Source organism: Scyliorhinus torazame, chromosome 16 (assembly GCF_047496885.1).
Source record: "Scyliorhinus torazame isolate Kashiwa2021f chromosome 16, sScyTor2.1, whole genome shotgun sequence".
NCBI classification, from domain to species: domain Eukaryota; kingdom Metazoa; phylum Chordata; class Chondrichthyes; order Carcharhiniformes; family Scyliorhinidae; genus Scyliorhinus; species Scyliorhinus torazame.
Genome location: NC_092722.1, coordinates 118,467,788 through 118,480,892, shown reverse-complemented (window position 1 = coordinate 118,480,892; position 13,105 = coordinate 118,467,788). Strand labels below are relative to the sequence as shown.

The following is a 13,105-nucleotide window of genomic DNA, read 5'->3' as shown; positions in this document are numbered from 1 at the left end:
GATGTTGGTGCTGATCTGGCCGAAGGTGACTCCGGGAGTGTGCCGAAATCCTCTTCATCGTCGGGCATGGGCAGAGGGGGGACGGACGGTCCTTGCTGTTCTGAGCGACGGGGGAGGGGAGGGTAGCGCCGGGGGGCGAAGGGGGTGGTGTGGGGGTGGAATCTGCTGGTGCCAGGTCCCTGAGGGAGACAGTATCCTGGCGGCCGTCGGGGAATGCCACGTAGGCGTACTGGGGGTTTGCGTGGAGCAAGCGCACCCTCTCCACCAACGGATCCGCCTTGTGGAGTCGGACGTGCTTACGGAGAAGTATGGTTCCCGGAGCTGTGAGCCAAGTCGGGAGCGACGCCTCGGATGTGGACTTCCTGGGGAAGGCAAAAAGATGTTCATGGATGTATTGTTAGTAGCAATGCAGAGTAATGAGCGAATGGAGTGGAGTGCATCAGGGAGGACCTCCTGCTAGCAGGAGGCCGGGAGGTTTCTGGACAGTCGGGCCAGCTGGACGGCCCTCCACACCGTCCCATTTTCCCTTTCTACCTGCCCGTTTCCTCGGGAGTTGTAGCTGGAGGTGATACCCCTGCTGAGCAGGAACTGACACAGCTCATCACTCATGAATGAGGATCCCCTGTCACTGTGGATGTAGGCGGGGAAACCGAACAGAGCGAAGATTATGTTGAGGGCTTTAATGACGGTGGCAGACGTCATGTCGGGGCATGGAACGGCGAAGGGGAACCTGGAGTACTCATCGATCACACTGAGTAAATATGTGTGACGGTCGGTGGAGGGGAGGGGCCCTTTGAAGTCCATGCTGAGGCGTTCAAATGGGCAGGAGGCCTTCACCAGGCACACGCGGTCCGACCGGTAGAAGTGCGGCTTGATTTCCGCAGAGACCTGGCAGTCCCTGGTGATTGTCCTTACTTCCTCGACGGAGTAGGGCAGATTTTGTGCCTTAATGAAGTGGTACAACCGTGTGACTCCTGGGTGACAAAGGCTGTCGTGCAGGGCCCGGAATCGGTCTACCTGTGCGCTGGCACATGTACCTCGTGAGAGGGCGTCTGGGGGTTCGTTGAGTTTGCCGGGGCGATACAAAATCTCGAAATTATAGGTGGAGAGCTCGATTCTCCACCGCAAGATTTTATCATTTTTGATCTTGCCCCGCTGTGTTTTGTTGAACATAAAGACTACCGACCGTTGATCAGTGAGGAGAGTGAATCTCCTGCCAGCCAGGTAATGCCTCCAATGCTGCACAGCTTCAACGATAGCTTGGGCCTCCTTTTCGACGGATGAGTGCCGAATCTCTGAGGCATGAAGGGTGTGGGAGAAGAATGCCACGAGCCTGCCTGCCTGATTGAGTGTGGCGGCAATAGCGACGTCTGATGCCTCGCTTTCTATTAGGAAGGGCAGTGTTTCATCTACGGCGTGCATTGTGGCTTTGGCAATATCAGCTCTGATCCGGGCGAAGACTTGTTGGGCCTCGGCCGTCAGGGGAAACTGGGTGGACTGTATGAGTGTGCGGGCCTTGTCCGCATAGTTTGGGACCCACTGCGCGTAGTATGAAAAGAACCCCAGGCAGCGTTTGAGGGCCTTGGGGCAGTGGGGGAGAGGGAGCTCCATGAGGGGGCGCATGCGGTCGGGATCGGGCCCCAGAACTCTGTTCTGGACCACATAGCCGAGGATGGCTAAGTGGTCCGTGCTGAACACGCACTTCTCCTTGTTGTAAGTGAGGTTTAGGAGAGTAGCGATGTGGAGAAATTTATCAAGGTTGGTGTTGTGGTCCTGCTGATCATGGCTGCAGATGGTGACGTTGTCTCGGTACGGAAAGGAGGCCCGCAACCCCTACCGGGCGACCATTCGGTCCATCGCCCTTTGGAAGACCGAGACCCCATTTGTGACGCCGAAGGATACCCTAAGGAAGTGGTATAGGCGGCCGTCTGCCTCGAAGGCGGTGTATGGACGGTCCGATTTACGGATGGGAAGCTGGTGGTAGGCGGATTTCAGGTCTACCGTAGAGAAGACCCGGTACTGCGCAATCTGGTTAACGATGTCAGATATGCGGAGGGGGTACCCGTCGAGCAGCGTGTACTGGTTGATGGTCTGGCTGTAGTCCACGACTATTCGGTGTTTCTCCCCAGTTTTAACCACTACCACTTGAGCTCTCCAGGGGCTGTTGCTGGCCTCGATGGTGCCTTCCCGAAGCAGCCGCTGGACTTCGGACCTGATGAAGGTCTTGACCTGGGTGCTGTACTGTCTGCTCCTGGTGGCGACGGGTTTGCAATCTGGAGTTAGATTGGCAAAGAGGGAAGGTGGGTCGACCTTTAGGATCGCGAGGCCGCACACAGTGGTAAGGGTGGTAAGGGCCCACCGAATTTCAGGGTTCGGCTCTGGAGGTTACATTGGAAGTCCAGGCCGAGGATTATTGCAGCGCAGAGGTTAGGGAGGACGTAAAGGCGGAAGCCGGGGAATTCTACACCCTGGACCGTGAGCGTGACCATACAGTACCCACGGATCTCTACGCAATGGGATTTGGAGGCCAGGGAGATTTTTGGGTTGGCGGGGTGTATCGTGAGGGAGCAGCGCCTTACCGTATCCGGGTGTATGAAGCTTTTGGTGCTCCCGGAGTCCAGCAGGCAGGAGGTTACATGTCCGTCAACTTTCATGCTGGTGGATGCGTTGGTCAGGTTATGCGGACGAAACTGGTCGATTGACATGGAGGCGAGTCTTGGTTGGTCGTTGGGTAATGGGGCCGTTGGTGAACCCGGGTCCTGGAATGCTGGTGGTGCCCATGTGCTGAGGGGTAGACAAGATGGCGACGCCCGAAGATCTTCAGGGTTAAAAAATGGCGGCGCCCATGGAAAGCACGTAGCGGGGGTGGAACAAGATGGAACAACATGAAACGCATGTGTCGCGCGGAGGGGAAGATGGCGCACCCACTGGCCGCGCGTGGTCTGGGGGGGGGTTGGCAGCGCGCATTGTCTGTGACCGAGGGCTGGGCAGCGTTGGCGGGGGTGCTTCTGTTGGCTGCAAAAATAGCATCGGGGCCCCACGGGGTTCGCTGGCTGGCGTGCAGCGCAGGAGTATTGAGTGGCCAGCGCCCCACTGGGGCGACTGTCTGTGGGGTCCACGAAGCGTAGGAGGGGTGGGCCGCGCGGTTGGGGGTGTCGGACTGGACATTGCGCAGGGCAACCGTCATGGAGAGCGCTAGCGTTTTAGTCTCTGCGAGGTCGCGCGTGGCCCCTTCTAGGAGTCGCTGGCGTATGTGATCTGACCCAATGCCAGTCACAAAAGTGTCCCGCATAAGGAGGTCTGAGTGTTCCTTGGCCGTAACAGCCTGACAGTCACAGTCCCGGACTAGTGGGATTAGGGCCCGCCAGAAGTCTTCTATGGACTCACCAGGGAGTAAAGAGCGAATGGCGAGTGCGTGCCTGGCGAAGAGCATGTTCGTTTTCTGTGCGTAGTTGTCCTTGAGTAGAGTCATGGGTTCGGCGTAATTCGGCGCGTCCTGGATTAACAGAAAGATTTCGGAGCTCAACCTGGAATATAAAATCTGAATCTTCTGAGCCTCCGGAACAGGGCTTGGTGCCGTGTTGATATCCGCCTCGAAACAAGCTAGCCAGTGCTGGAAGTCCTTTCTGGCGTCGCTTGAGTGCGGATCCAGCTGCATGCGATCCGGTTTGATACGGAGGTCCATCCTTAGAAACTGATAGCAATAAATTGAGGTATGATCAATTGGACAAAGACGATAGTTGAATCCAACTGAGGCTTTATTGCTATCAGATGTGTGGCCTCCTACAGCAGCTGGTGAAATGGCTGCTAGCTGGAGGCCACGCATATTTATACCCCGCCTCCTGGGTAGAGCCAGCAGGCAGGGACTACCGGCGAACCTGTAGTACAGGTCCTACCGTACAATACCTAATATAGGTTCAACAGTGGTTTACCACAGCCCTGAAGACGTGTACCTCAGAGCTGACATTTTTTAGCCAGAACAGCATCTTTGTTGGCAGCCATCATCCGTTGATGCACACCGCGCCGTTGGGGCGGGAATCCTCCGTCAATGCACTCCGCCTCGTAAGAGCGGGAATCCTCCGTCAATGCACACCGCTTCATCAGAGCGGGAATCCTCCATCGATGCACTCCGCATCTTCAGAGCGGGAATCATGCATCGGTGCACTCTGCACCGTCAGGGTGGGAATCGTCCGTCAATGCACACCGCACCATCAGAGCGGGAATCCACCGTCAGTGCACACTGCACTGCCAGGATGGGAACCTGCTCAAAAACAACTGTGCCATTAAAAGCAGGGCCCTGCCCCAGCTCCTTCCAGCTGCCACGAACAAGAAAGGACTCAAACATTCTAACTTGGCTCCCTCATGCAGAAACACCGACCAACAATTCTCAGGACATTGTGCAAACATTGTAAAGCAAGAAAGGATAAAAGGACAGATACAATTGCCGATGGTCCAATATTATCCTACCCTATCCTGTTCCGCCACCTGCTGTCTTAAAATAACATGGCACCTTTTGCTCAAAATGCAGTTCACTTGGAAATAATATTGATAGGATTGCAGGTTAATTCGTTGATAACCAAAGGTCTGTGAAACCTGCGAATAGGAATTTACTATTCAGATACTGAATGTTCAGGGAACTATTAAGGTCTGGTACAAAGCTCAAAGAGATGGAGATTTTTTAAAATCCATCTTGCTGAGCTCCAAGAGCCAGGTTCAATGTAATGGGTAGTTTTAGGTTTTAAATAGGTGTTTGATTTAACTTTGCAACACAGGTCACAATTTCAGCCGGAGAATCTGGTTGATTTAACAATCTAAATTAAAAGTATTCCCTTATGAAGGCTGGGATGGATGGACCCAATGGCCGGCATGGTAGCACAGTGGATGGCACTGCTGCCTCACAGCGGCAGGGACCCGAGTTCGATTCCCGGCTTGGGTCACTGTTTGAGCGGAGTCTGCTCGTGTCTGCGTTGGTTTCCTCCGGGAGCTCCGGTTTCCTCCCACAAGTCCCAAAAGTCGTGCTTGTTAGGTGAATTGGACATTCGGAATTCACTCTCAGTGTACCCGAACAGGTGCCAGAGTATGGCGACTAGGGGATGTTCACAGTAACTCCATTGCAGTGTTGTAAGCCTACCTGTGACACTAATAAAGAATACCCTTGTGATAATGCCCAATATACTGTCAGATAATGTAGGTGGACCAAATGGGAGGAGTAATTTAATGAAGCTGCTGCCTGAAATAGTCTATTCCATTGCAGTACGTGGTAGAAATTCCAGTTTGCACAAACATTGCTGTGTAAACAAACTCAAATTATTCACTGATCCTTTACACTGTTAATTTTTTGTTTTAAAATATTTTTATTCAACTAATTTTCATCATTTTCACCATACAAAAGAAAAACAAGAACAACCCCAACAGTATAAAAAAAACAATCCCACCCAAATCCAGGACCACCCCTCCCATCCATCGCCTTCCCCTCAACAGTCAACAGTAACCAACTCCCGAAAGTGCCTCATAAACAAACCCCAAGAATTGTAGAACCCCTCCTTCACCCCCCCCCCCTCAGCTCAGACTTCACCTTCTCCAGGGTCAATAACTCCAGCTGGTCTCCCCCATCATGCTGAGGGACAGGGTGGAGAAGCTGACCTCCACCCCAACAGGACCCGCCTTCAAGCAATCAGCGAGGCAAAGGCTAAAACATCTGCCCCCCACCCACCCGCCTGAAACTCGGGCCGGTCCGACACCCCGAAAATGGATTCTAGAGGTCTGGGCTCCACATCCATGTGCAAGAACCCCGAGATTGTGCTGAATACCGACCCCCAAAACCTTTCCAGCTTCATGCAGGATCAAGTCATGTGAACATTGTTCGCAGGTGCCTCCCACATCGCTCACAGACATCCTCCACTCCCTCAACAGCTGGCTTATCCTTGATTTTGAGGTGCGCCCTATGCCCGACTTTCAGCTGTATCAGCCCCAGCCTCTCACATGAGGTCGAGGCACTCACACTCCGCAGCACCTCGCACCACAATCCTACTTCCAATGCCCCCGCCGCCCCCCAGCTCCTCCTTTCACTTTGCCTTAATCCCATCCACAGACAACCTGTCCTCCTCCAGTATGCTCCCTTAGATCGCCAAAACTCTCCAGTCCTCCCGCTGACCACCACCAGCAATGAAGAAGCCGACACTGTCGGGATGGTCGAGAAAACGTTTCTTGCGAAGTCCCAAACCTGCCGGTACCTAAACCCGTCCTCCTGCACCAACACATGTTTCTCTTCCAACTCCTCCAGGCTCACAAATCGCCCCAAGAAACAAATCCTTCATTTCCTTGATACCCGTCTCATCCCACCTCCGAGGGCAGCACGGTGGCGCAGTGGGTTAGCCCTTTGCCTCATGGTGCCGAGGGCCCAGGTTTGATCCCGGCTCTGGGTCACTGTCCATGTGGAGTTTGCACATTCTCCCAATGTTTGTGATGGTTTCGCCCTCACAACCCAAAGATGTGCAGGGTAGGTGGATTGGCCACACTAAATTGCCCCATAATTGGAAAAAATGAATTGGGTACTCTAAATTTATTTATTTTTTAAATCCCATCTCCGAAACCTCGCATCCATCTTCCCTGGCTCGAATCCATGATTCCCCCTAATTAGCATCCCCCCTGACTTTGCCCCCAGCTTAAAATGTTGCCTAAACTGCCTCCAAATCTTCAATGTGGCCACCACCACCGGATTCATCGAGTACTTTCCTGGGGGCATCGGAAGCGGCATTGTTGCCAGCGCCCGCAACCCCGACCCCTACACGAGCCCGTCTCCATCTTCACCCACCATGCCTTCCCCTTCTTGCTGCAGTCCTGAGCCTTCACCGCATTTGCTGCCCAATAATAGTACAGCAAGTTTTGGGAGGTCTAACCGCACCCCCCCCACCCCCCCCCCCCCCCAACCAGTCGTCCTCTCTGCAGAACCACCCTCCTAATCCCAGCCATCATCCCCCACCCCCTCCCCCCAGATGAACGAGGAGAGCACCTAGTTCACCCCCCTGACAAAGGACTTCGATAAAAAGACCGGCAGGCAATGGAATAAAAACAAGAATCACAGTAAAATATCCATTTTAACTGCCTGCACCCAGCCCGCCAATGACAGAGAGGTTGTTCCAATTTGACAGGTCAGCTTTCAGCCTCCCCACCAAACTAGTAAAATTATATTTTTGGAGCTGTAGCGCAGCTGTAACTGGAGGAACAAGTCTTGCTTAATAAATTGTAGCGCTCAATGACTTACACAAGACGAGAAGCGATGAAGTCTATCGAGGCTTTATTAAGCAAGACTTGTTCCCCAGCAGCTCAGTTACAGAATGCGGCTGCGGGGAGAACTCGAGCTCTTATACTCCGCCTTCAGGGTAGAGCCAGAAGTCGGCAGATCCAACCAAGACCCGGGACCTGTCAGCCAATAGCCTCTCGGCTTCACAGGTACCATACTACCCCTAATACATACCACCACAGGAGCAGTCCCCAATCCTGGGCCACCTGCACCCCCAAGTACCTAAAGTAGGTTGCCGCCAAACGAAATGGCAGCCCTCACCCCCCTGTCCCGAGTGTATAAAGTACTCGCTCTTACCTAAATTCAACTTGTACTCCGAGAACATCCCAAATCTCTGAAGCAGCTCCATTCTGCTTGGTTCCAAAATATACAATAGCATATCATCGGCGTATAAGGACATCTATGTTCTACCCACCCCCCTGCAAATATCCCCTTCCAGAGCCCCGAGTCCAAGGGTTCTAACGTCAATGCAAACAACAGGGGGGACATAGGATACCCGTGTTTCGTACCCCGGTGCAGTACAAAGAACCCCGAATTCATGCTGTTAGTGCGAACACTCGCCATCGGCTCCTTGTACAACAGCCACACCCACACCACGAACCTCAGCCCCATTCCAAACCTCTCCCTATCCTGTTTTTTGGCGTTTCTTTGGGGGTTCCTTTTCTTGTGGTTTTGTTCTAGACCCCCAGACCTCTGTCTCAGCTGTTTTTCAGCTTTGAACAGGTCCTAGAACAAGTTGGTGAATGGCCTCCACACCTAGTGGCAGCCATCCTCTGACACTCAGATAGTGAACCTGATCTTCTCCAGGTGGGGAAATTCTGCCAGGCTTGCCAGCTGTGGGTGCTGCTGATCGCCAGCCAGGCAGGATTCCCCGGCGGGCAATTAGGGAAGCGAAGGCAAGGGCGTTGGCCCACATCCCATGAATAGTTTTGGCTGGCCCGATTCCACGAAGACTGCCACTCTCGGGCATGGCTTCACCCTTACCCCCACAACCTTGGACATCACCTCAAAGAAGGCTATCCAAACCCGACAAGTCTGGGGCAAGCCCAGAACATGTGGCCGTGGTTGGCCACGCATCCCTGGCACCGTTCACTTGTGTCCTCCACCTCCGGGAAGAACCTGCTCATTCGGGTTCTGGTTAGGTGTGCTCTGTGCACCACTTTCAGTTGCATGAGGCTTAGCTTTGCGCGGGGGGAAGTGGAGTTTGCCCTGCCCAGTGCTTCACTCCAGCGTCCCCACCCTATTTCCTTCCCTAGCTCTGCCTCTCATTTTACCTGTGTCTCATCGAGTGGGGAGCACTCCTTTCTAAAACTCGTCCGTACAGGTCCCCACAGTTTCCTTCCCCTGACTGTCTGCATCCAGTAACTCCTCTAATATTGTGCTTCTCGGGGTTTGTAGGTAAGCTGTCTTCTCCTTGCAGAGAAAGTTTTTGACCTGTAGATGTTAGAGTTGTTTCTGTTTGGTAGTTCCAGCCTGGCTGGCAGTTCCTCTAAGGTCGATAGTGTGACCTCAGTGTAAAATTCTTTCCAAATGGCCGTCATGCAGGGCCATTCATTACAAATTCCGTGTCATCCCAGTTGGGAGCATACACATTGACAAAGACTACTGGTGCCCCATCTAGAACACCGCTGACCATGACCATGACCTTTGGTCCGTAACTGTCTTCGTCGCCGCAAACACCTTCCTCTTGCTTATCAAATGGCTACCCCCGTGGCTCTCGTCCCACAGCAGGAATAGTAGGTCTGTCCCACCCAGCCTTTCCTTACCCACTGTTGGTCCTTCTCCCTCAGGTGTGTCTCTTGGAGGAAGACTATGTCGGCTTTCATACCTTTCAGATGGGCAAAGACTCTGGATCTTTTCACCGGGCTGTAAAGTCCCCTGACATTCCAGGTGACTGTCTTGAAGGGGCTTTTTGTCCGCCCCCCCCCTCCTGCAGGATCAACCATACTTATCTTGTGGATGCATCCCTTTGTTAGGGGGCCATCCAAAATGGCCACGGTCACCATGAGGCCGGGCCCCTGCGCTGCAGGGTTTCCATTTGTCCAGGGCCACTCAACGTGGCCACCAACTGTGCGTACACCTTGTGGATGAGCCCCTGCACTCTGGGGTTTCCCTTTGTTTAGGGACCCTCCAAAGTGGCTGCTTATGGTGCCATCTTGTTCCACATTTCAGGGAGTGATCTGCTTAAGCCAGTCTATAACTATCACCCTCCTTGTCGTTTTGTTCCCCCCATGATTTTGATTCCCCCCTCTACCCATCTCGCTGCTCCTCCCCGCCAACACCCCCCCCCCCCCCCCCCCCCCCCCCCCGTATCCCCACACTTTTATCTACCTCCCTGCCTTCCTCCCTCCTGCTGCTATGTCTCCCTCCCCACCACGCCAGTCAGGCACTTTCGCCCCAGTGGGAGATGGGCCACGGCTCCCCTTTCCCTCATACTTCCTGGCGCCTGTTTTCCTGCTAGTGTAATGCCCCCCTCCCAGGGTCGATCTAACCCCCTCTTACACCCGCTCTACTGGTATCCCTTCTATCTCCTCCTCACCCTCTCCTGCACTCTGCTGTCCTAGGCCCCTCCCTCCTCTGAGCTGGTTCCCTGTTCATAGCGAGGTGATGCTGTCCCACACAAAACTGCTCATTATTTTTCTTTGCCGCTTCTGTGCCTTACTCACCATTTCCTCCCTTGCTGCCTGTCCAAACCGTTCTTACGGATGAACCCATCTGCTCTGCAGGGACAGTAAAATAATGTTCTTTGCCCTGGTATGTGACCCAGAACCTGGCTTGGAATAATATCCCGAATCTGACCTTGTTCTTGTACAGGGCCGACTTTGCATGATTAAATTCCGTCCTGCATTTTGGCAGGTCCACACCAATGAGTTGGTACACTCTGATTTTATGTCCCTCCCAGTTGCATGCATTCGTCTGTCAAGCCCAGTGCAGGATCGTTTCCCGATCCTGGTACTTGTGCAGCTTGACTATTTTTGCTCTCATCTGCCCCCCGGCCTTGGGCTTTGGTCGGAGCGACCTCTGAGCCTGTCGATCTCCAGCGACTTGGGGAAGCTGTCCCTCCCAATCAGGTTTCCCAGTATTTGGGCCACGTCGTCAGTTGGGTCCCTGCCCTCGATTCCCTCCGGCAGGCCCACTATTAGGATCTTCTGCCGCCTCGACCTGTTTTCCTGGTTCTCGACCTTCCCTTTCAGGTTCCCGGGTCACCAACAACCTCTTGATCTTGGCCTCCAGTGCAACAATTCGATCACTCTGGTCCATCCATGCATTTTCTTGTTCCCGTACCCGTATCGTGCTCCCTGGACTTCCAGTCTCTTTCCCATGCCATTGAGAGCTGCCTGCATGACGGCCATTATTTTACTGTCCCTGCAGAGCGGATGGGTTCATCCGTAAGAACGGTTTGGACAGTCAGCAAGGGAGGCAGCGATGAGTAAGGCACAGAAGAGGCAATGCCTCTGCCACCTTGACTGCCACTTTTATCCCCGCCTTGATGTCATCCTTCATCGCTTTCAGTTCGCTGGTTAGGAACATCTTTCCGGGTCCCTCTCTCGGGGTTGGCCGGGGACCCCTCACCTCGTGTAGAGAGGACCCGGGGCTGTGCAATCTGATTGACCATATCAAATATGAGTGGGAGGGGGTATGCGTCGAGCTGCCTGTACCGATTTCTGGTCTGACTGTAGTCAATGACCACCCTGTGCTTCTCCCCAGTCTTTACAACTACCACTTGGGCTCTCCAGGGGCTGTTGCTGGCCTCAATGATGCCTTCCCGCAGTAGCCGCTGGACCACCGACCTGATGAAGCTCCTGTCCTGGGCACTGTACCGTCTGCTCATGGTGGCAATGAGTTTGCAATCCGGGGTGAGGTTTGCAAACAGGGAAGGTTGGTCGACCTTAAGGGTCGTGAGGCCGCACACAGTAAGGGGTGGTAGGGGCCCGCCGAATTTCAGAGTTAGACTTTGGAAGTTGTCTGCCCGCAGAAATAGCACTTGGGACCCCCCGGAGTTGGTTGGCTGCCGCGCGGCGCAGGTTTAGGGTTGGCTGGGGGCGGTCACTGGTGGGGTCCACGATGTCCAGGAGGGGGGCGCCGTGCGGTCGGGGGCTTACGTTTGTACATTACGGGAGGCTACCGTTAGTGATGTCGCGAGTTTCTTGATCACCGCGAGTTCGAGCGTATCCCCTTCTAAGAGGCGCTGATGGATGTACAGCGACCCTGTGCCCGTAACGAAAGCGTTAATGAATGTTCAACGGCCGAAACTGCCTGGCAATCGCAGTTCCTCGCCAGAAATCTTCCAATGACTCACCGGGGAGTTGTTGCTGCATGGACAGGAGGTGCCTGGCGTAGAGTTTGTTGATCGGCTGGGTGTAGTTCTCTTTCAGAAACGCCATGGCCTCAGTGTAGTTGGGTGCGTCCCGGATAAGGGGAAAAATATCACAGCTCAACCATGTGTACAGGATCTGGAATTTCTGTGCTTCTGAGGGTTGTTCTGTCGCTGATCCGATGTGGGCTTCAAAGCAAGCTAGCCAGTGGTCGAAGGCCAACGTGGCGTTGTCTGCTTGACGGTGCAGCTGCAGGCGATCTGGCTTGATGCGTAGGTCCATCGCTGTAAAATCTCTGCTTAATAAATTGATGCACTATCAATTACGACGAGATGAGAGTCGAGAGTAATCGAGGCTTTATTAATCAGAGATGTGTGGCCTCCTACAGCTGCTGTCGAAATGGCTGCAGCTCGATGAGCACACACATTTATACTCCGCCTACTGGGCAGAGCCAGCAGGCAGGGATCTACCCCCGTACCTGTAGTACAGGAGCCTTACCGTATTACTTCTCATATACGTCATATATACAAACAGTGGTGAATACCACAGGAAGTTAAATTGTACTGCCCTTGATAAATAAATTCTTCAACACATTTTGTCAGTCTCATGATTACCAAAAAAATGGCAGCACAATTCTGCACACATCTTTCAGAAAAAAATTGCAACATATTGAATTAGACAGCGAAGAAAAAGATCATCTGAAGAATTTGCATTTTAAAGTATACCAACATTTAGTACAGTGTAGTAACAGTAAAATGGTTATGTTACGGAATAGGAACCATAAGGCCTGGACTAAAAATATTACCATGATCACCTAGACAGTAATTTGTCGGAATGAGTCTCCTGCTCACTGTCGTTCCCGCCCAATTTTATATCATTGAAATCGACGGAATGAAAATCAGACGGGTTCTATAATAGGCAGGCAGTGCTCAGGTGGTGAAGTTGCAATTTGTTCTCAATACTTCTGACTGACAGCTATCAAATAAAAATAACAATAGCATATTATGCCCAAACTCCATCGAAGCATTCTTAACAGACCACTGTCCATATGCAGACAAATTCCCAGCTATATTGTGGCAACTTTTTTCTTGAATAATATTTTATTGACCTTTTTCCGTAGATACAAAGAAGACAATATCAAAAGGTACGTGGCACCTTTGTGTTTAAAATAATTAAACAACCATCATTTAAATTGGAACGTGTAAACAAGCCACTCAACCCATCCAGCTTGCATCATCCATCTGAGGGCCCCCCTCAATCCATTTTCATTGTGTCAGGTGCTAGTCCATTGCATGGTATGACAATTCTATGTCTGGTATACTTATGTCTCAAATTCCTAGGCTGTGGTTTCTGGAGTTTATCATCGTGTCCTTTAATTTATGATCCAAAGTCCACCTTCTCCCACTCCCCCATAACCTCCATTATCTCGACAGCCTGGCCATGATTGTGTACGTACAATGTATTGGTACAAACTCTGACCACAGGT

At 52.6% G+C, this 13,105-nt stretch overlaps 1 protein-coding gene across 5 annotated transcripts in view; it reads left to right on the top strand.

The window, feature by feature from the left end:
• The window catches only part of LOC140393014 (cGMP-dependent protein kinase 1), a 1,245,261-nt gene that overhangs the window by 1,208,732 nt on the left and 23,424 nt on the right, over positions 1 to 13,105 (top strand). For 3 of the 5 annotated variants that reach the window (XM_072478935.1, XM_072478938.1, XM_072478933.1), the window contains one exon: positions 12,740 to 12,763. The exons of the other annotated variants lie outside the window; for them this stretch is intronic. In XM_072478935.1, the coding sequence (XP_072335036.1) occupies positions 12,740 to 12,763 (24 nt within the window). The remainder of the gene's footprint in view (positions 1 to 12,739; positions 12,764 to 13,105) is intronic. 5 annotated transcript variants of the gene reach the window in all.